The sequence below is a fragment of the Salmo salar genome, chromosome 11 (genome assembly GCF_965601325.2).
Source record: "Salmo salar chromosome 11, fSalSal1, whole genome shotgun sequence".
Taxonomy (NCBI): Eukaryota; Metazoa; Chordata; class Actinopteri; order Salmoniformes; family Salmonidae; genus Salmo; species Salmo salar.
Window position 1 is genome coordinate 9718213 of NC_138301.1, and position 19953 is coordinate 9738165.

General features: G+C 43.6%; 1 protein-coding gene across 2 annotated transcripts in view; it reads right to left on the minus strand.

Annotated features, from left to right (window-relative positions):
* The window catches only part of LOC106561934 (gamma-butyrobetaine dioxygenase), a 29895-nt gene that overhangs the window by 6854 nt on the left and 3088 nt on the right, over positions 1–19953 (minus strand). For both annotated transcript variants that reach the window (XM_014126365.3, XM_014126364.3), the window contains exons 3-4: positions 18310–18424; positions 10653–10851 (exon numbers count right to left, since the gene is read on the minus strand). In XM_014126365.3, coding sequence (XP_013981840.2) covers positions 10653–10851; positions 18310–18424 — 314 coding nt within the window. The remainder of the gene's footprint in view (positions 1–10652; positions 10852–18309; positions 18425–19953) is intronic.

The following is a 19953-nucleotide window of genomic DNA, read 5'->3' on the forward strand; positions in this document are numbered from 1 at the left end:
GCCTGGCGAACCATGCACAAGCTCCACCACAGTCTGGACCTTCACTTCCTGATCACAGGCCACACCAAGTTTGCTGCCGCCGACTGTTGCTTCGGCCTCATCAAGCAGTGGTTCAGAAAGACCAGAGTGAACACTGTCTGAGATTACTGGTGTTGTGAAGGACAGCACTGTGACAAGGGCCAACATCCCACAGCTGGTTGGACTGGAGGATGATATGGTGCTGGTGGAAAGCTATGGCTGGCAACAACACCTGACTCCGTACTTCAGGGCGCTGCCACAGATCAAGCAGTACCAGCACTTCAGGTGAAAATCATTTTCATTGCATTGTATGAGGTTATTCTTCTTATCTAAACTTGGGCGGTGAATTGATGTTGTGCAGGGTTCTAATGTCTTCTGATTTTTCTTTTTTTTATTCCCTGTTTTACAGCTTCGAGGCTCTAGAGCCTGGTGTTATTGTCGCCAAGGAGTGTTCGGACGGTCGGGACCAGATTTCAGCTGCTGCGCAACGCTGACATCCTTCAGCCCATAGATGGTCTGCCTGTACAAGTACCACCTGGACTGGACACAGCTAGACAAACCAATCTTTTTGAGAAGATCAAGGAGTTTTGCAACGAAGAGGCTATGGACATCACATGCCCTGAACCAAAGTCAAGGGCAGGACAGAAACAGGCTCTCCGAATATAGATTCCCTTGTTCATAAGTGGTTCGGACGGACCAGTCATCAGCACTATCTGCAGTGCTTCTATTCAAATGATTCACTCCTAACAATCAGGGGTAAAGTGGCTGAGCAGCAGGATAAAACAAAACAAATAGTAGCAGCAACGTATGGCATTTGCTGCTACTATTTTTTTATCCTGCTGCTCAGCCACTTTACCCCTGATTGTGTATCACAATCACTTTACCCCTGATTGTATGCATATTACTACCTCGTCTATCACTGATTTTATTTTATACATTTTTTATTTCACCTTTATTTAACCAGGTAGGCAAGTTGAGAACAAGTTCTCATTTACAATTGCGACCTGGCCAAGATAAAGCAAAGCAGTTCGACAACATACAACAACACAGAGTTACACATGGAGTAAAACAAATATACAGTCAATAATACAGTAGAAAAAATAAGTCTATGTACAATGTGAGCAAATGATGTGAGATAAGGGAGGTAAAGGCAAAAAAAGTCCATGGTGGCAAAGTAAATACAATATAGCAAGTAAAACACTGGAATGGTAGATTTGTAGTAGAAGAAAGTGCAAAGTAGAAATAGAGATAATGGGGTGCAAAGGAGCAAAATAAAATAAATAAATACAGTAGGGGAAGCGGTAGTTGTTTGGGCTAAATTATAGATGGGCTATGTACAGGTGCAGTGATCTGTGAGCTGCTCTGACAGCTGGTGCTTAAAGCTAGTGAGGGAGATAAGTGTTTCCAGTTTCAGAGATTTTTTGCAGTTCGTTCCAGTCATTGGCAGCAGAGAACTGGAAAGAGAGACGGCCAAAGGAGCAATTGGCTTTGGGGGTGACCAGAGAGATATACCTGCTGGAGCGCGTGCTACAGGTGGGTGCTGCTATGGTGACCAGTGAGCGGAGATAAGGGGGGACTTTACCTAGCAGGGTCTTGTAGATGACCTGGAGCCAGTGGGTTTGGCGACGATTATGAAGCGAAGGCCAGCCAACGAGAGCGTACAGGTCGCAGTGGTGGATAGTATATGGGGCTTTGGTGACAAAACGGATGGCACTGTGATAGACTGCATCCAGTTTGTTGAGTAGGGTATTGGAGGCTATTTTGTAAATGACATCGCCAAAGTCGAGGATCGGTAGGATGGTCAGTTTTACGAGGGTATGTTTGGCAGCATGAGTGAAGGATGCTTTGTTGCTTCAATAGGAAGCCAATTCTTGATTTAACTTTGGATTGGAGATGTTTGATGTGAGTCTGGAAGGAGAGTTTACAGTCTAACCAGTCACCTAGGTATTTTTAGTTGTCCACATATTCTAAGTCAGAACCGTCCAGAGTAGTGATGCAGGATAGGCGGGCAGGTGCAGGCAGCGATCGGTTGAAGAGCATGCATTTAGTTTTACTTGTATTTAGGAGCAGTTGGAGGCCACGGAAGGAGAATTGTATGGCATTGAAGCTCGTCTGGAGGGTTGTTAACACAGTGTCCAAAGAAGGGCCAGAAGTACACAGAATGGTGTCGTCTGCGTAGAGGTGGATCAGAGACTCACCAGCAGCAAGAGCGACATCATTGATGTATACAGAGAAAAGAGTTGGCCCCAGAATTGAACCCTGTGGCACCCCCATAGAGATTGCCAGAGGTCCGGACAACAGGCCCTCCGATTTGACACACTGAACTCTATCAGAGAAGTAGTTGGTGAACCAGGCGATGCAATCATTAGAGAAACCAAGGCTATTGAGTCTGCCGATAAGGATATGGTGATTGACAGAGTCGAAAGCTTTGGCCAGGTCAATGAAAACGGCAGCACAGTATTGTTTCTTAGCGATGGCGGTTACGATATCGTTTAGGACCTTGAGCGTGGCTGAGGTGCACCCATGACCAGCTCTGAAACCAAATTGCATAGCGGAGAAGGTGCGGTGGGATTCGAAATGGTCGGTAATCTGTTTGTTGACTTGGCTTTCGAAGACCTTAGAAAGGCAGGGTAGGATGGATATAGGTCTATAGCAATTTGGGTCAAGAGTGTCCCCTCCTTTCAAGAGGGGGATGACAGCAGCTGTTTTCCAATCTATGGGAATCTCAGACGACACGAAAGAGAGGTTGAACAGGCTAGTAATAGGGGTTGCAATAATTTCGGCAGATAATTTTAGAAAGAAAGGGTCCAGATTGTCTAGCCCGGCTCATTTGTAGGGGTCCAGATTTTGCAGCTCTTTCAGAACATCAGCTGAATGGATTTGGGAGAAGGAGAAATGGGGAAGGCTTGGGCGAGTAGCTGTGGGCGGTGCAGTGCTGTTGACTGCAGTAGGGGTAGCCAGGTGGAAAGCATGGCCAGCCGTAGAAAAATGCTTATTGAAATTCTCAATTATAGTGGGTTTATCGGTGGTGACAGAGTTTCCTATCCTCAGTGCAGTGGGCAGTTGGGAGGTGTTCTTATTCTCCGTGGACTTTACAATGTCCCAGAACTTTTTTGAATTTGTGTTGCAGGAAGCACATTTCTGCTTGAAAAAGCTAGCCTTAGCTGTTCTAACTGCCTATGTATATTGGTTTCTAACTTCCCTGAAAGTTGCATATCACGGGGGCTGTTTGATGCTAATGCAGAACGCCATAGGATGTTTTTGTGTTGGTTAAGGGCAGTCAGGTCTGGGGAGAACCAAGGGCTATATCTGTTCCTGGTTCTAAATTTCTTGAATGGGGCATGCTTACTTAAGATGGTGAGGAAGGCATTTTTTTTAAATAACCTGGCATCCTCTACTGACGGGTTGAGGTCAATATCCTTCCAGGATACCAGGGCTAGGTCGATTAGAAAGGCCTGCTCACGGAAATGTTTCAGGGAGCGTTTGACAGTGATGAGTGGAGGTCGTTTGACCGTAGACCCATTACGGATGCAGGCAATGAGGCAGTGATCGCTGAGATCTTAGTTGAAAACAGCAGAGGTGTATTTAGAGGGCAAATTGGTTAGGATGATATCTATGAGGGTGCCAGTGTTTACGGCTTTGGGGTGGTACCTGGTGGGTTCATTAATAATTTGTGTGAGATTGAGGGCATCAAGCTTGGATTGTAGGATGGCTGGGGTGTTAAGCATGACCCAGTTTAGGTCACCTAGTAGCACGAGCTCTGAAGATAGATGGGGGGCAATCAGTTCACATATGGTGTCCAGAGCACAGCTGGGGGCCGAGGGTGGTCTATAGCAGGCGGCAATGGTGAGAGACTTGTTTTTAGAGAGATGGATTTTTAAAAGTAGAAGTTCAAATTGTTTGGGTACAGACCTGGATAGTAGGACAGAACTCTGCAGGCTACCTCTGCAGTAGATTGCAACACCGCCCCCTTTGGCCGTTCTATCTTGTCTGAAAACGTTGTAGTTAGGGATGAAGATTTCAGAGTTTTTGGTGGACTTCCTAAGCCAGGATTCAGACACGGCTAGGACATCCGGGTTGGCAGAGTGTGCTAAAGCAGTGAATAAAACAAACTTAGGCAGGAGGCTTCTAATGTTAACATGCATGAAACCAAGGCTATTACGGTTACAGAAGTCATCAAAAGAGAGCGCCTGGGGAGTATGAGTGGAGCTAGGCACTGCAGGGCCTGGATTCACCTCTACATCACCAGAGGAACAGAGAAGTATGAGGATAAGGGTACGGCTAAAAGCTATAAGAATTGGTCGTCTGTGACGTCCGGAATAGAGAGAAAAAGGAGCAGGTTTCTGGGGGCGAAAAAATAGCTTCATGGTATAATGTACAGACAAAGGTATGGTAGGATGTGAGTACAGTGGAGGTAAACCTAGGCATTTAGTGATGATGAGAGAGATATTGTCTCTAGAAACATCATTGAAACCAGAAGATGTCATAGCATGTGTGGGTGGAGGAACTGAGAGGTTGGATAAGGTATAATGAGCAGGGCTAGAGGCTCCACAGTGAAATAAGCCAATAAACACTAACCAGAACAGCAATGGACAAGGCATATTGACATTAAGTCATGCTTAGCCGAGTGATCAAAGGGTCCAGTGAGAGTTAGATAGCTAGCCGAGCCATAGGTAGCAAGCTAGTAGAAGATGGAGGAGGTCTGTTTTTAGCCACCTCGTGCGATTCCGTCTGTAGATTAGTGGGGTTCCGTGTGGTAGGGGGGACCAGTCCAATTGGCAAAAAAGTTAGTTATAGTGGCCCAAGAAAATTGTCCCATAGACCTATTCAGATAGCAGCCGATAAGACAGCTAACGATTAGCGGGCCGCAGATGGGCATTCGGGTTACGTCGCGATGGAGGGGCCAGTTGGATAACTCCCTCGGGCAGATAACGTCGGTGGTCCAGTCGTGAAGGCCCGATGGGGCTCCGCATCGGCAGTAAAACGGGTCCGGATAGGTGATTGTAGCCCAGGAGAGGCTGATGGAACTCTTCAGCTGGCTAGCTCCGGAATAGCCCAGGAGTGGCTGATGAAACGCTTCAGCTGGCTAGCTCCGGAATAATTTATGTTAACTCCGGGACCAACGTTGCCAATAGTCACTCAGGTAGCAGCTAGCTAGCTGCAAGATCCAGGTGTAAATGTCCAGAGCCTGTGGTAGAAATCCGGGGATATGGAGAGAGAATAGGTCCGATAAGCTCTGGTCTGAGTCGCGCTGTACAAAAATTGGCGATAGCTTTTCGTGCTAATGGATAGCTGAGGACCTCTAACCGTGGCTAGCTGAACTACAACATTAGCCAGTGAACTGGCTAACCTCTGGCTAGCTTCTGTTGTGGATTTCAGATTTGAGGTAAATAATACTTTTATTTTTTAAATTGGTGAGGCGGGTTGCAGGAGAGTGTTTTGAGGTTCAGTTTTTAGAAGAAAAAAATATGTAAAAAGATATGCGAAGAAAATATGTAAATATATATATGTAAATATATATATATATATATATATATATATACACATATATACACGGGACACGACAAGAGGAAGACAAAGGACGTCTGAACAGCTACGCCATCTTGGGATCCAATGATATCGTTATTGATATTGTTCTTGTACATACTGTATATTTTATTTTCACACCATCTATTTCTGATATTGCTACTATGCAAGTAACAATTTGGCTGTACCGTTTACACCTTCTGTAGAGACCCATCCACTCGGCATGACTTAGCAAAATATTGATATATAAAATGAATATTGATATGTGTGGTCGTAACATGACTTTGTGACATACCACAACAATATCATGTGACCGTATATTGAGTGTCCACCACATAAATATATGGCGCATCCACATAAATATATTCCGCATGCATCTGTTTATGTACTGTACATGTGCACCTCTCTCAGGTTTCAACTCAGGTTGCATGGCCTTAATTTACAGTTGAAGTCGGAAGTTTACATGCACTTAGGTTGGAGTCATTAAAACTCGTTTTTCAACCACTCCACAAATTTCTTGTTAACAAACTATAGTTTTGGCAAGTCGGTTAGGATATCAACTTTGTGCATAACACAAGTCATTTTTCCAACAATTGTTTAGACAGATTATTTCACTTATGATAATTCTAGTGGGTCAGAAGTTCACATACACTAAGTTGACTGTGCCTTTAAACAGCTTGGAAAATTCCAGAAAATTATGTCATGGCTTTAGAAGCTTCTGATAGGCTAATTGACATAATTTGAGTCAATTGGAGGTGTACCTGTGGATGTATTTCAAGGCCTACCTTCAAACTCAGTGCCTCTTTGCTTGACATCATGGGAAAACCAAAGAAATCAGCCAAGACTTCAAAGATTGGAAATTGCTCCCAAGGATGAACCAAACGCTTGAAGGTACCACGTTCATCTGCACAAACAATAGTACGCAAGTATAAACACCATGGGACCACGCAGCCGTCATACCGCTCAGGAAGGAGACGCCTTCTGTCTCCTAGCGATGAACGTACTTTGGTGCGAAAAGTGCAAATCAATCCCAGAACAACAGCAAACGACCTTGTGAAGTATCTATATCCACAGTAAAACGAGTCCTATATCGACATAACCTGAAAGGCCGCTCACCCAGAAAGAAGCCACTGCTCCAAAACCGCAATAAAAAAGCCAGACTACAGTTTGCAACTGCACATGGGGACAAAGATCATACTTTTTGGAGAAATGTCCTCTGGTCTGATGAAAATAAAATAGAACTGTTTGGCCATAATGACCATTGTTATGTTTGGAGGAAAAAGGGGGATGCTTGCAAGCCAAAGAACACCATCCCAACCGTGAAGCACGGGGGTGGCAGCATCATGTTTTGGGGGTGCTTTGCTGCAGGAGGGACTGGTGCACTTCACAAAATAGATGGAATCATAAGGAAGGAAAATTATGTGGATATACTTAAGCAACATCTTAAGACATCAGTCAGGAACTTAAAGCTTGGTCACAAAGCATACTTCCAAAGTTGTGGCAAAATGGCTTAAGGACAACAAAGTCAAGGTATTGGAGTGGCCATCACAAAGCCCTGAACTCAATCCTATAGAAGATTTATGGGCAGAACTGAAAAAGCATGTGCGAGCAAGGAGGCCTACAAACCTGACTCAGGAATGGGCCAAAATTCACCCAACTTATTGTGGGAAGCTTGTGGAAGGCTACCCAAAACGAAAGACCCAAGTTAAACAATTTAAAGGCATTGCTACCAAAAACAAATTGAGTGAATATAAACTTGACCCACTGGGAATGTGATGAAAGAAATAAAAGCTGAAATAAATAATTCTCTTTACTATTATTCTGTCATTTCACATTCTTAAAATAAAGTGGTGATCCTAACTGACCTAAAACAGGGAATTTTTACTAGGATTAAATGTCAGGAATTGTGAAAAACTGAGTTTGAATGTATTTGTGGCTAAGGTGTATGTAAACTTCCAACTACAACTGTATGTATGGAATACTATGTGATAAGTGCGCGTGTAACAGTATATGAAGTATGTTAATGTACACTGCATTTTGGCAGTGGTCAAAAGTACTTTAAAGTATTTTTACTTAAGTATTTTTGGGGGGTATCTGTACATTGTTTGTAAATTATGTCTGAGTGTTGGAATGTCTGTCAATATTTTTTTTTAAACATCTGGTTTAATATAAGGAATTTGAAATTATTTATACTTTTACTCAAGTATGACAATTTAGTACAGGGGGTTATAGCATTTATTTCACATCAATTTGTGAAAGTGTGTCTGGGTAAGTGTCATCTAATATTTATAAAATATTTTTAGCATCTGGACACTTTCTGTTTACCTGGAATCTTTCCTTATTGTAGGCTACTACCACTTTTAGTCTTACTCTCTACTACACTACTCACTGTTTAGCACATGACCTCACATGTGAATCCTTAAAGAGATGGGTGGGGCTGGCTTAAGAGGGTGTGAACAATGCTGAATGGGTGTAGACCAAGTATTCCCAAACGCGCAAAATAAAAAAATGATTCACATTAAATAAAAAGTTCCAACGGGGCTATACATTTGGGTGAGGTTTTTTTCTTGTCTGAGTAGCCTCGTTTCACTGACAAAAATAAAATTAAACCATCTAGTGTTCAGCAAAATAACAACACAATGTCAAATACAGGTAGCCTAGTCAAATAATTAACATCCAATCATATTAACCATTACTCTCTCGCGGGAATTCCACTAACGGTCTGTATGTAGCCAAACGTATCTGCTGCTCATGTTGGTATCTGTAGTGATGGCGCAAAAGCCATGACAGGGAGACATAGTGGAGTGGTAACACGCGTGCAAGTAGTTGCTCCCGACGCCACTTGGGCACACTGCAGCATCCACCGAGAGGCTCTTGCTGCCAAGGGAATGCCTGACAGCTTGAAAGACGTTTTGGATACTACAGTGAAAATGGTTAACTTTGTTAAAGCAAGGCCCCTGAACTCTCATGTATTTTCTGCACTATGCAATGATATGGGCAGCGACCATGTAATGCTTTTACAACATACAGAAGTGCGCTGGTTATCAAGGGGCATTGACACGTTTTTTTTTTTTTTTTAATTGAGAGACGAGTTTAAAGTTCTCTTTACTGACCATAATTTTCACTTGTCTGACCACTTGCATGATGACGAATTTCTCACACGACTGGCCTATCTGGGTGATGTTTTTTCTCGTCTGAATAATCTGAATCTAGGATTACAGGGACTCTCCGCAACTATATTCAATGTGCGGGATAATATTGAGGCTATGATTAAGAAGTTGGAGCTCTTCTCTGTCTGCATTAACAAGGACAACACACAGGTCTTTCCATCATTGTATGATTTTTTGTATGCAAATGAACTCAAGCTTATGGACAATGTCAAATGTGATATAGCGATGCACCTGATGGTGTTGGGTGCACAATTACGCAGGTACATTCCCGAAACGGATGACACAAACAACTGGATTCGTTATCCCTTTCATGCCCTGCCTCCAGTCCACTTACCGATATCTGCGCAAGAGAGCCTCATCGAAATTGCAACAAGCGGTTCTGTGAAAATTGAATTTAATCAGAAGCCACTGGTAGATTTCTGGATTGGGCTGCGCTCAGAGTATCCTGCCTTGGCAAATGGCACTGTTAAGACACTGATGCCCTTTGCAACCAGGTACCTATGTGAGAGTGGATTCTCAGCCCTCACTAGCATGAAAACTAAATACAGGCACAGACTGTGTGTGGAAAATGATTTAAAACTGAGACTCTCCAATACAACCCAACATTGCAGAGTTATGTGCATCCTTTCAAGCACACCCTTCTCATTAACCTGTGGTGAGTTATTCACAAGGTTTTATATGTAAGATGGTGAAATAAAGAGCTAAATTATTGATTATTATTATATTATTATTTGTGCATTGGTTGTGACAAAAACTCACACTCATTCTTATGTTTAATAAATGTATCGTATAGCGTGTGTGTGGCAGGCTTACAATGATGGCAAAACAAATTTGAGAGTGTACTGACCCTGGTGCTAGAGGGGGTACGCAGCTGGAGTTTGAATGTTTGAAGGGGTACGGGACTATAAAAAGTTTGGGAACTACTGGTGTAGACAAAGGAGAGCTCTCCAGTAGGTACCAAAACATTCAAAGGCCCTTTTCTCAAAAGTGAGTGTATCAACTTTCAAAGCAGAATTACTTTCCCATTGTTCCTCAAAAATGCTGTGGATGATACACTATTTTGTTGCACTGAGTCTATACTTTTATCCAATGTAAAAAAAACAATTTCAAATGTTGCTACATAAGACCGAATCCAGCTGATGAATCACAATTATACTAGGTCTCTTCTTTGCTCTTGGCATGGAGTCTCTGTGCTCAAATATATGCAAATATGTGCCCTGGTATTTTGTTGTGTCTCTTGGGTTGTTATTTGTGGAAGACATAAATACTGCAGCTTCTTTGTTTTTTATATATAAACAAAAACTGAAGCTTCTTTAATGACATGTCTCTTGCTTTGGTTCGCAGCTGTTAGCTTCCACCGACCTGGGCTTAACTGCTGGCTGTGGGATGCTTGTTGTTCCAACCTCAGCTTTGATTATTGACCAACATGCAATCATTGGAAAACTAACTGGATGATCTACAATTAAGACTATCCTACCAACGGGACATTGAAAACTGTAATATCTTATGTTTCACCGAGACGTGGCTGAACGACGACATAGAAAATATAGAGCTGGCTGGCTTCTCTGTGCATCGGCAGAACAGAGCAGCTACGTCACCTACCAAAAGTCAATTAGGTTGCATGTCCATAAAACCTCTAGTTAATCCAGACTGAAGGTAACAATAGTAAGTTTAGCATTCAGTCTGGTTTAACCAGGCTGCCCATGTTATCCTCAGTATACAAAGGAGCAGATAGCTGAGAGTAGCAATGGTTTCTATAATTAGGATGTTTAGGAAAAATCGGACATGATGGCAAAGTTCAACAAACACACCCTAGTAAATCTACTGCGGTGGAAATATAAAGCTGTGTGGAAAATGCAGATCTTTTAGAAATGATATCACCCTGGTTTGGTTTAAGATTATATGATGCTAATAAAGTCAGATGGCATGGTTTCTCACCCATAGAACGTCAGTCGGAGGTATCCGATCCTCTGGCTGAGGCGGGCCACCTGACCCTGCTCCACCGGCGCCCCCTTCAGGTAGACAATGCCCACGCGGCGTAGAGCCAGCAGCCAGGCCAGGGCGGCCTTGTCGTCGTGGAGGACCTCCTCGAAGTTGGCCGTGGGGATCCGCAGCTCTGAGTCCCAGTACGCACGCTCTGAGAGAGCCAAGGAGATAGATGCACTTCATTAAAGTATTGTACCATCCTGTATGGTCTGTATCATACCGTCCTGTATAGATAGTATCAGTTTGTCAAAGTTCCCAGGTTTTTACGAAATTCCAGTTGGAGGCTCCCCAGAATCAGGAGGGAATAAGCTGGGAGGGAAGGAATCCTTCAACTGAAAATCCTTGAAGCAGGATTTCTGAAAAACCTGGTAAATTCCTGGAATTTTGCAACGTCAGAATTTTGCAATGCATAGAGTGCAACTTCTAACTCTAGAGATACAAATTTCGGCAATTTTCTACCAATATTGACAACTGACAGTTTCTGCTCTGTGAAGTGATTGAACTGCCTGGGGTGCAGGTCGGGGACAAAATAACATGTCCTGGTTTGTTTTCCTTGGTTTCAGGACAGCTCAGGTTGTCATAACCACATGGACAGACACCACAGCCTGTCAATGAACAATGGACTCTAATGGCAATATGTGTAACACTCCCAGTCACAGTCTGTACTGTCTGTATATAATGTGTCTGTGTGTCCATGAAACGTTTCCTCCAAGGGATAGGAGGGAGGGAGGCCAGCTCGTTATGGTTGAATACTCTGTGAGGAGGAAGGGGAAGGGGGAGAAAGGGGTGAGAAGAGTACATGTCTCGACTGACAGCAGTGGAAAAAGCCTCCCACTGCTTCGCTTTGCACCAAGCTGGCTTCAGCCCTTTTTCCATAGAGGCTCTCTCCAGTGGCTCCTGCATTGCAGACACAGCTGCCGAGCTCATTTAGTGTGTGTGGCTGTGTGTATGTGGGGGGGGGGGGGGGTACAACAAACCTCTTCAGTAGCAATTCATCAGGATTAAGTGGAGAGAAAATCCAAGTCAGATGTTAGAAAGCTTCACTTTGCATCAACTCAGTTGATGTAATTATTTGTGTGGCGTAGTCAATGGATTTGAATCCGTGAGTACAGCTATGGTAACACATGGAGTCTCTACGTGTCTAGGGGCTTTACAGGAATATGCTGCAGCTTGATTGTCACTCTGGGGGATGACCCTGACCCTTTTCACATGCAACAATGAGTCATCGAGATACAATGAGATCTTTCACTGATACTGATGACTTAACCCACAGCAGGTTTTTACATCTCCTTTCACGCTGTCATCTCCAAAACAACTCTCTGTCAAAAAGTCAAGAAGAACCCCCCTCCCCCAATCCAAACTCTGTAAATGAAGAGGGTTGAAAAAATGTTTAGAAGGGAAATAAGATCTTTATTAAAGGCTTGCTATTCTTGAGGGTCACCGACAAAGAGAAGGTTGAAGTATGAGGAACTTCTATAATAAAGGCTAGTTCCTTCTGTTACAAGTACTCCCATGAAATCAGACTAGCCCATAGACACCATTTGACCTGCCGGTATGTATCTGCACACAAAGGGGGACATAAAGTTCTTGGCTAGAGGCAGAACGGTGCTTCAAGGACAGAGCCCTGAGGTTTTGGATATCACACATGACGGAGTAAGCCATAACAGCAGAGGTAAAAGCATGTAGTATCGAATTAGGAGTTTTGGCTGAACTTGCCTTCCCCCTGTAAATTGACATTTTCTTGTCTGGTAAACTTGTCATGTTCGGCTAACATCACTGGTTATCTCCTGATTGACTCAAGATCAGTATTAACTACCTTCACTGTTATGTTTTAAACCAAGGACCGTTATGTTTTGAACAAACCGATTTTCAATCCTTGAGGGCCAAGAAAAATGTAGAGAGCGAGAGTAAGGAGAGGAAAGGATAGGAAGGGAGAGACAAATGGAGACAGAGAAAAAAGCGAGAGAAAATGGAGAGTGGAAAGGAGCATAGAGAGAGTCAGAGCAGATAGCGCTAAACCCGGGTAGGCCCTTTAGTGGGTGATGGATGGGGTAAGAGAGCGGCTGGCTGGGCAGTGGGCCCGGGCTGGAAGGGTTCAGATGGTGCAGGGCCCAGAACATTCTGCTTGGTTATTGGTGTGTAATGCTCGACACTCAAATTCTCACCAAGCGCAAAATCGCTGCTCTGATTTCCTGGAACGTGTAGCGTTAGTCCACCAAGCCAGTCAGCGATTAGTCTCTCTGACTCTTGCATCGTTTCCAGCCGGGGTTAACTGAGATACAATGTCAGGCTGTGTGTGTGTTTGAGAGAGAGCTAGTGCCTGTCCTAGTACGTATGTGTCAAAGAACGCAGGAGTTTTAATGTGACACTATTATGCTTGTGTATGTACGTGTTATCTAGTCTGTTTGATGGGAGTGTGTATTTGTAATTCCTTTCCTCCCTTCCGTTGGTCTTCTGCGGCTTTTCCAGACGAGGAACTCTCTCTCTCTCTCTCTCTCTCTCGTTGTGGAGTTCCCCAAAAAGCTGCTCTGTGTGTAAACAGGGTCTTTCACAATTCAATTACACTAGATCAACTTCCTCACAAGGTCAACTGTGGAGGTCAGTTCTTTTCGACTGGAGGTATTAGAAGCCGTATTGTATTTGTTGTAAAGGCCTTCACAAACATGGTGGCATTCATCAGTGCTTTCATTGCAAAGGGGGCTGATGCCAGTGAGTGTGCCCACTACAACTATCAGGACAAGCCTGCAGCGGAACTGACATTTTAGATGAATGGAATTGGGTGTTATAATCAGCCAGAGAAATGTTATCTAGTTGAATACAGAGGTTTCCGCAAAATAACTACAATCCTGTATCCAATCATGTGAGAAGTGAAGTCGCATAAACACACAGTCCCAGACACACACGTCACCACATTGTAGCTGTTGAAGTCCCGTTTACAAAGAGCCTGTGTCTTAAACTGACGTGGCACAGCTAGTCCTTCTCTGGAGAACGCTTCTCACCCTCCATCCAGTACAACAAACTAACCTTTCTCTGTTTAATGGAGAAACCTGCACCACAGAGCCACCTCTGCCTTCTCATCTTTAATAAGGAGTCTGGTGACCAATTCTAAACCGACCCCCTAATCCTTACCTCTACCCCATAGTACTTTTCATAGATCTGGAAGACTTGGATAGTGTTCTCACGTATCGGCCACAAGAGCCCGTAGGTCCAGAGGGTGTCTAAATTCATACCAGATGAGTCAAGGAAGACACAGACTCCCATTAAGTCAAAGGAAAGACATATCAGCTGCTGCTTGGATGAGCTGGAACCAATCAAGTCCCATTAGGACTAATTGAGGCCAATTCGGGGCAAATTATCGTAACATTCAGACAGTTTGCTAGTTGAGCTGATGAGAGTACTTTAGACAGCGAACCTAGTGAATGCAATATGTATGCCGTTAAGTAACTATTTTAAAAAAAATATTCATACTTGTGTTCATCTCTAAGCCAAGCTAGTTATCAATTCGGTCCTCATTAAAAAGTGATAAAGCATTCTATCCTATTTTATTACGATTTACAAACATGGCTTGTTTGCTAAAACTACATCAGAGCAAAATGTTCCATTCCTTGGTGCCCAAACAGGGACAGTCTTAAGTATCTATCTCATTATACCACTAACAACTGGCCCAGAGTCAGATTAGGCCCGTTTATCTCATGAAAGGATGCTTTAAACTGATGCAAGGCGAGCTGATCCAAAATCTGCGCCGCAGGGAAGAGAGTGACTCAGTAGGCACTATGGTAGTGACTAAGCAGACAGTGAGTAAAGGTGTTGACACATTTCAAATCGAATCTTATTTGTCACATGCGCCGAATACAACCTTACAGTGAAATGCTTACTTACAAGCCTTTAACCAACAATACAGTTTTAAGAAAAATAAGTGTTAAGTAAAAAATAGATAAATAAAAAATCAAAGTAAAAAATAATTAAAGAGCAGCAGTAAAATAACAATAGCGAGGCAATATACAGGGGGTACCGGTACAGAGTCAATGTGCGGGGGCACCGGTTAGTCAAGGTAATTGAGGTAATACTGTATGTACATGTAGGTAGAGTTAAAGTGGCTACGCATAGATAATAAACAGAGAGTAGCAGCAGCGTAAAAGGGTGGGGGGGAAATGCAAATAGTCTGGGTAGCCATTTGATTAGCTGTTCAGGAGTCTTATGGCTTGGGGGTAGAAGCTGTTAAGTATTTTGGACCTAGACTTGCCGCTCCGGTACCGCTTCCCGTGCGGTAGCAGAGAGAACAGTCTATGACTAGGGTGGCTGGAGTCTGACAATTTTTCGGTCCTTCCTCTGACACCGCCTGCTATAGAGGTCCTGGATGGCAGGAAGCTTTCGCCCCAGTGATGTACTGGGCCGTATTCACTACCCTCTGTAGCAGTCGGTAGAGAAGAGTCCAGAGGAAGATGTGTGAGAAAAGACTGTGGCCTCTTGGATAAGCCAGCCAACACTGCTTCGTCACCTCACGGTAGGTAAAAGGCTCAAAGTACGCTAGCCAGAAAGTGAGAAAACACCACGTCATTCACCGAGGATAATCCTCATCCTCCTCAAGCATTCAAAGAGAGCTTAAGGACACGGTAGTGACAGTTTACAGGCTTTATTACTGTTCACAGGATGCGGCGAGTTGGAACATTTGATAAACATACAGAAGATAATGACTACTACACTTAGCACCTTTTATTCTATCTAGAACCTAAAAGGGTTCTTCGGCTGTCCCCATAGGAGAACCCTTTGAAGAACCATTTTTGGTTCCATGTCGAACCCTTTAGGGTTCCATGTAGGACCCTTTCCCCAGAGGTTTCTACATGGAACCCAAAAGGGTTCTGCGTGGAACCAAAAACGGGTTCTCCTATGGGAACAGCCGAAGAACCCTTTTTTCTAAGAGTGTACTGATAATGTTAATAATGTAGGCCTAGAAAGATAATGCCTAATAATAATGGGAATAATAACCACACTACTGTTGGAATATAACGAGTGCTATCCGATATTTCTCATGGAGGGGTGATTGAAACCGATCCACAGCCCCCCAAAGCCACATCTCCCAAGACAAGGGTTTTAGAAACCGAAAATGACTATAGTACCATTCCTAGAATGCCTTTGGAATAAGAAGGCAAAACAACTCACGGTTGCTAAGGTCCTCGGTAAGATACACAGGAAGTGGAAACACTAACAAATATAATGATGACAAACACTCCTTGTAGATTCCAATCTCCCTGTGCACAAAACAAGTCTTTGAGTGTTTGCTTGTATACTACACACACTATGGCTTCAAGCTCCAGCCTGGACGATTTAAGTGAGGTTAGACCCAGACCTGGTTTTAAAATAGTACTTGAAAAATGTAAATACTTGAGTAACCCCACTCGCCTGGCACTCGAGACAGGCTCAAAAATGCCAAATAGCCTACTATTTGAATCCAAGACTGGTCAGAACAAGGTCCCCTCAGTTGCACGGGGTGGATAAACAACAGGGCAAATTGGTTCAACGACTTGAGTTTGGCTTAACAATGGTGTCTCTAAACATCCACTTCCATTCAGCTTGCCTTTAATAAGTATTCCATATGGAAGAGGCGGGGGGTTGAACAGGACTGCACACAGACTCCACACCTTGCCGAAGGTCTCAAGTTATTAAGCTATTTTACATACGGCCACTGCAGACCTCAGTGATGTAGTCTGGTCTATATGTGTGAAAGCGACATCCTCTGGGCTACAGATTGACAGGCTGCACACTTTGACAGCAGCAGCAGTGTCTGGGGAACCCCATACAATTAGAATTGATTGGAGGCATGTGGTCCAGGAGGTGGTCAGCACAGCCGCCTCCGGACTACACGTGCCCCCCAACAGCGGGGGTTCAAATCCGTTGTGCCAGTTTCTGTACTGTCCCTTCTCCCACTCATTTCCATGCTTTTTTTTTAAGTAAATGGTTAGGGGGGAAACTCCTAATTCCTACAAACCTCAAAAGGCAAATAACAAGTGAGGAGTGATTCAACTCATATTATCATATTAACCTCGGCATCTCCCGCGTGTGCTACACTTTGACAATCTGACCGGTCTTCTGGAAAAAAATGAAAACTTTTACAGATATTCCAAACTAGGTCTGTCTGTGAGTGGAATAGAGAGAGAGAGAGAGAGAGGGAAAAAAAGAGAGGGGCCTATAGGGAGCTAGGTAGGGATGTGAACAAAACTTGAGTAACAAAACTTCCAGATGTGAACATTGTTTCACCATCCATTCATCTAAAAGCGTAAACTTTTCCAGGGTTTTTGGCAGGAGGAATTTCAGACCAGACCTCAGGAGGATATAATTAAACCCAGAGACAGGGGGACTGGTGCGTGTGTGTGTGTGTGCGTGTGTGTGTGAAAGAGAGAGCCAGACAGAACATGAGCTAAACTCGGTCTGGTAGGAGCACCCCTGGTGCTGAGCTAGCAACAGTTGAAGAACAGAAACCCTGCACGGACAAAGTGTGTGTGTGTGTGGGGGGGGGGGGGGGGGGGGGGGGACATCTTACACCTGTACTAAAGGAGAGAAGGAAGGGGTGGGTGGGAAGGTTGCTATCCACACACACTGTCTTTAATCACTCTAGAGTGGAAACAAAGCAGGAGCCACTGAAACCTGTGGATCCTTCAGGACCAGGTGCAGAAACACCATCTAGTCTCTCCTCAGTTGAAATGCAGCTAGAGCCTTCATTTCACCTTCAATACTGCCTTGTACACTGCTCTTTCCATGACATACAGTGGACTGACCAGGTGAATGCTATGACCCTTTATTGATGTCACTTGTTAAATCCACTTCAATCAATGAAGGGGAGGAGACAGGTTAAAGAAGGATTTTTAATTACGACACGGCATGTGGTGCATGAAATGTATTCTTGGATGTTACACATATTCAAGTTTAACAGTCTGTGCTCAACACTTAGCTAACCAGCTGGCCATTTAGATCACTTGTAACAAGGAAATACTGATATACAGTAAATACGCTTATTGGTATCAATAATGTTTTTCTAAAGTACTTGTGGTCTGTAGCATATGTTTTCTTTAAAGAACTGAAAATTCAGTTAGTATGGCACAAAGAAAATATCAATCAAAAAGTAACATTGGAATTTGCACAACAGGATGCTTGGTTTAAGTACTGTATGAGGGCACAGAATCATACTTTTTTTCAGATAAATTCTTCAGGGACATTTTCAAGAACAAAAAGCATTTATCTCATGGGTCTTCAGAGCACTGTAGCAGTCAGCTACTGTTAGACTAGACAAAAGTAGAATGGACACTGTCAGCATGGGTGAATTGGCATGTGTGTGTGTGTGTGTGTGTGTGTGTGTGTGTGTGTGTGTGTGTGTGTGTGTGTGTGTGTGTGTGTGTGTGTGTGTGTACTGTAGCAGTGAATTTCAATAAACAGAGACACATGATCAACACAAACTAAGAGCTATGAAACTACGTAGGCCCTACCAGTTTGGGATTGGATCAAATTCAATAATTAAATTTAAAAAAAATGATTTATCCTGATTTATTCCAGAATTTCTACTTTCAGCGACAGTGGGGAAATTGCCATATAGCAGTTCTTGGCATAATAGTCTTACCGTTTAGGAAGAGCTCCTCTTGTAGGGCTTGTCTGGCAGCAGGAGAGAAGCACCGTTTCCTCAGCCATTCTGGGTCAAACTCGCTGGTGTGCTGGTCCGGCCACACTATGGACACCTGAGGACAACCACAGAGGTTGGTTAAGGGTTTGCGTGAGAATCCCAAACCTTTCCCAAAGCCAGCTCACACTAGTGTAGCACATGTGGATGTGTGAAACTTGCTCCTCAGCCTGAAGTGTCCCCACTTGCACCAGCTAATAGCTAGCTTTTCACGTGGCGGCGACTGATAAGACGCTTCTGGAAGAGTTCGCGCCAGGTATGGGCTGAAAGTGGTACTCGCTAAGCAAGCAGCGTGGTGTCCTTTACACTCAACAATATTGCCATCTACACTGAACAAAAATATAAAATCAACATGTAAAGTGTTGGTCCCATGTTTCATGAGCTGAAATAAAAGAGCATAAAAATGTTCCATAAGCACAAAAATCTTATTTCTCTCAAATGTTGTGCACAAATTTGTTTACATCCCTATTAGTGAGCATTTCTCCTTTGACAAGATAATCCATCCACCTGACAGGTGTGGCATAGAAGCTGATTAAATAGCATGATCATTACACAGGTGCACCTTGTGCTGGGGACAATAAAAGGCCACTCTAAATGGTGCAGTTTTGTCAGAGAATATGATGTTAATTTCTCGATCATACCTCACTCCAACGTCGTTTTAGAGAATTTGGCAGTACGTCCAACCGGCCTCACAACCGCAAACCACATGTATGGTGCTGTGTGGGCGAGAGGTTTACTGATGTCATCATTGTGAACCGAGTGCCCCATGGTGGCAGTGGGGTTACGGTATGGGCAGGCATAAGCTACGGACAATGAACACGATTGCATTTTATCGATGGCAATTTGAATGCACAGAGATACAGTGACGCGATCCTGAGGCCCACTGTCATGCCATTCATCCCCTGCCATTACCTCATGTTTCAGAATGATAATGCATGGCCCTATGCCGCAAGGATCTGTACACAATTCCTGGAAGCTGAAAATGTCCCAGTTCTTCCATGGCCTGCATACTTACCAGACATGTCACCCATTGAACATGTTTGCGATGCTCTGGATCACGCGTACGACAGCGTGTCCCGCCAATATCCAGCAACTCTGTACAGCCATTGAAGAGGAGAGGGACAACATGCCACAATCAACAGCCTGATCAACTCTATGCAAAGGAGATGTGTTGCGCTGCATGAGGCAAATGGTGGTCACATCAGATACTGACTGGTTTTCCTATCCACACGTTTACCTTTTTTTAAGGTATCTGTGAACCAACATAATCATATCTACAGTACCAGTCAAAAGTTTGGACACACATTCTCATTCCAGGGTTTTTCTTTCTTTTTTTACATTGTAGAATAATAGTGAAGACATCAAAACTATGAAATAACACAAATGGAATCATGTAGTAACCAAAAAAAGTGTTAACAAATCAAAATATATTTTATCCTGTTGAAAACAAATGATAGTCCCACTAAGCGCAAACCAGATGGGATGACGTATCGCTGCAGAATGCTGTGGTAGCCATGCTGGTTATGTGTGCTTTGAATTCAAAATAAAATCATTGACAGTGTCACCAGCAAAGCACCCCCACACCAT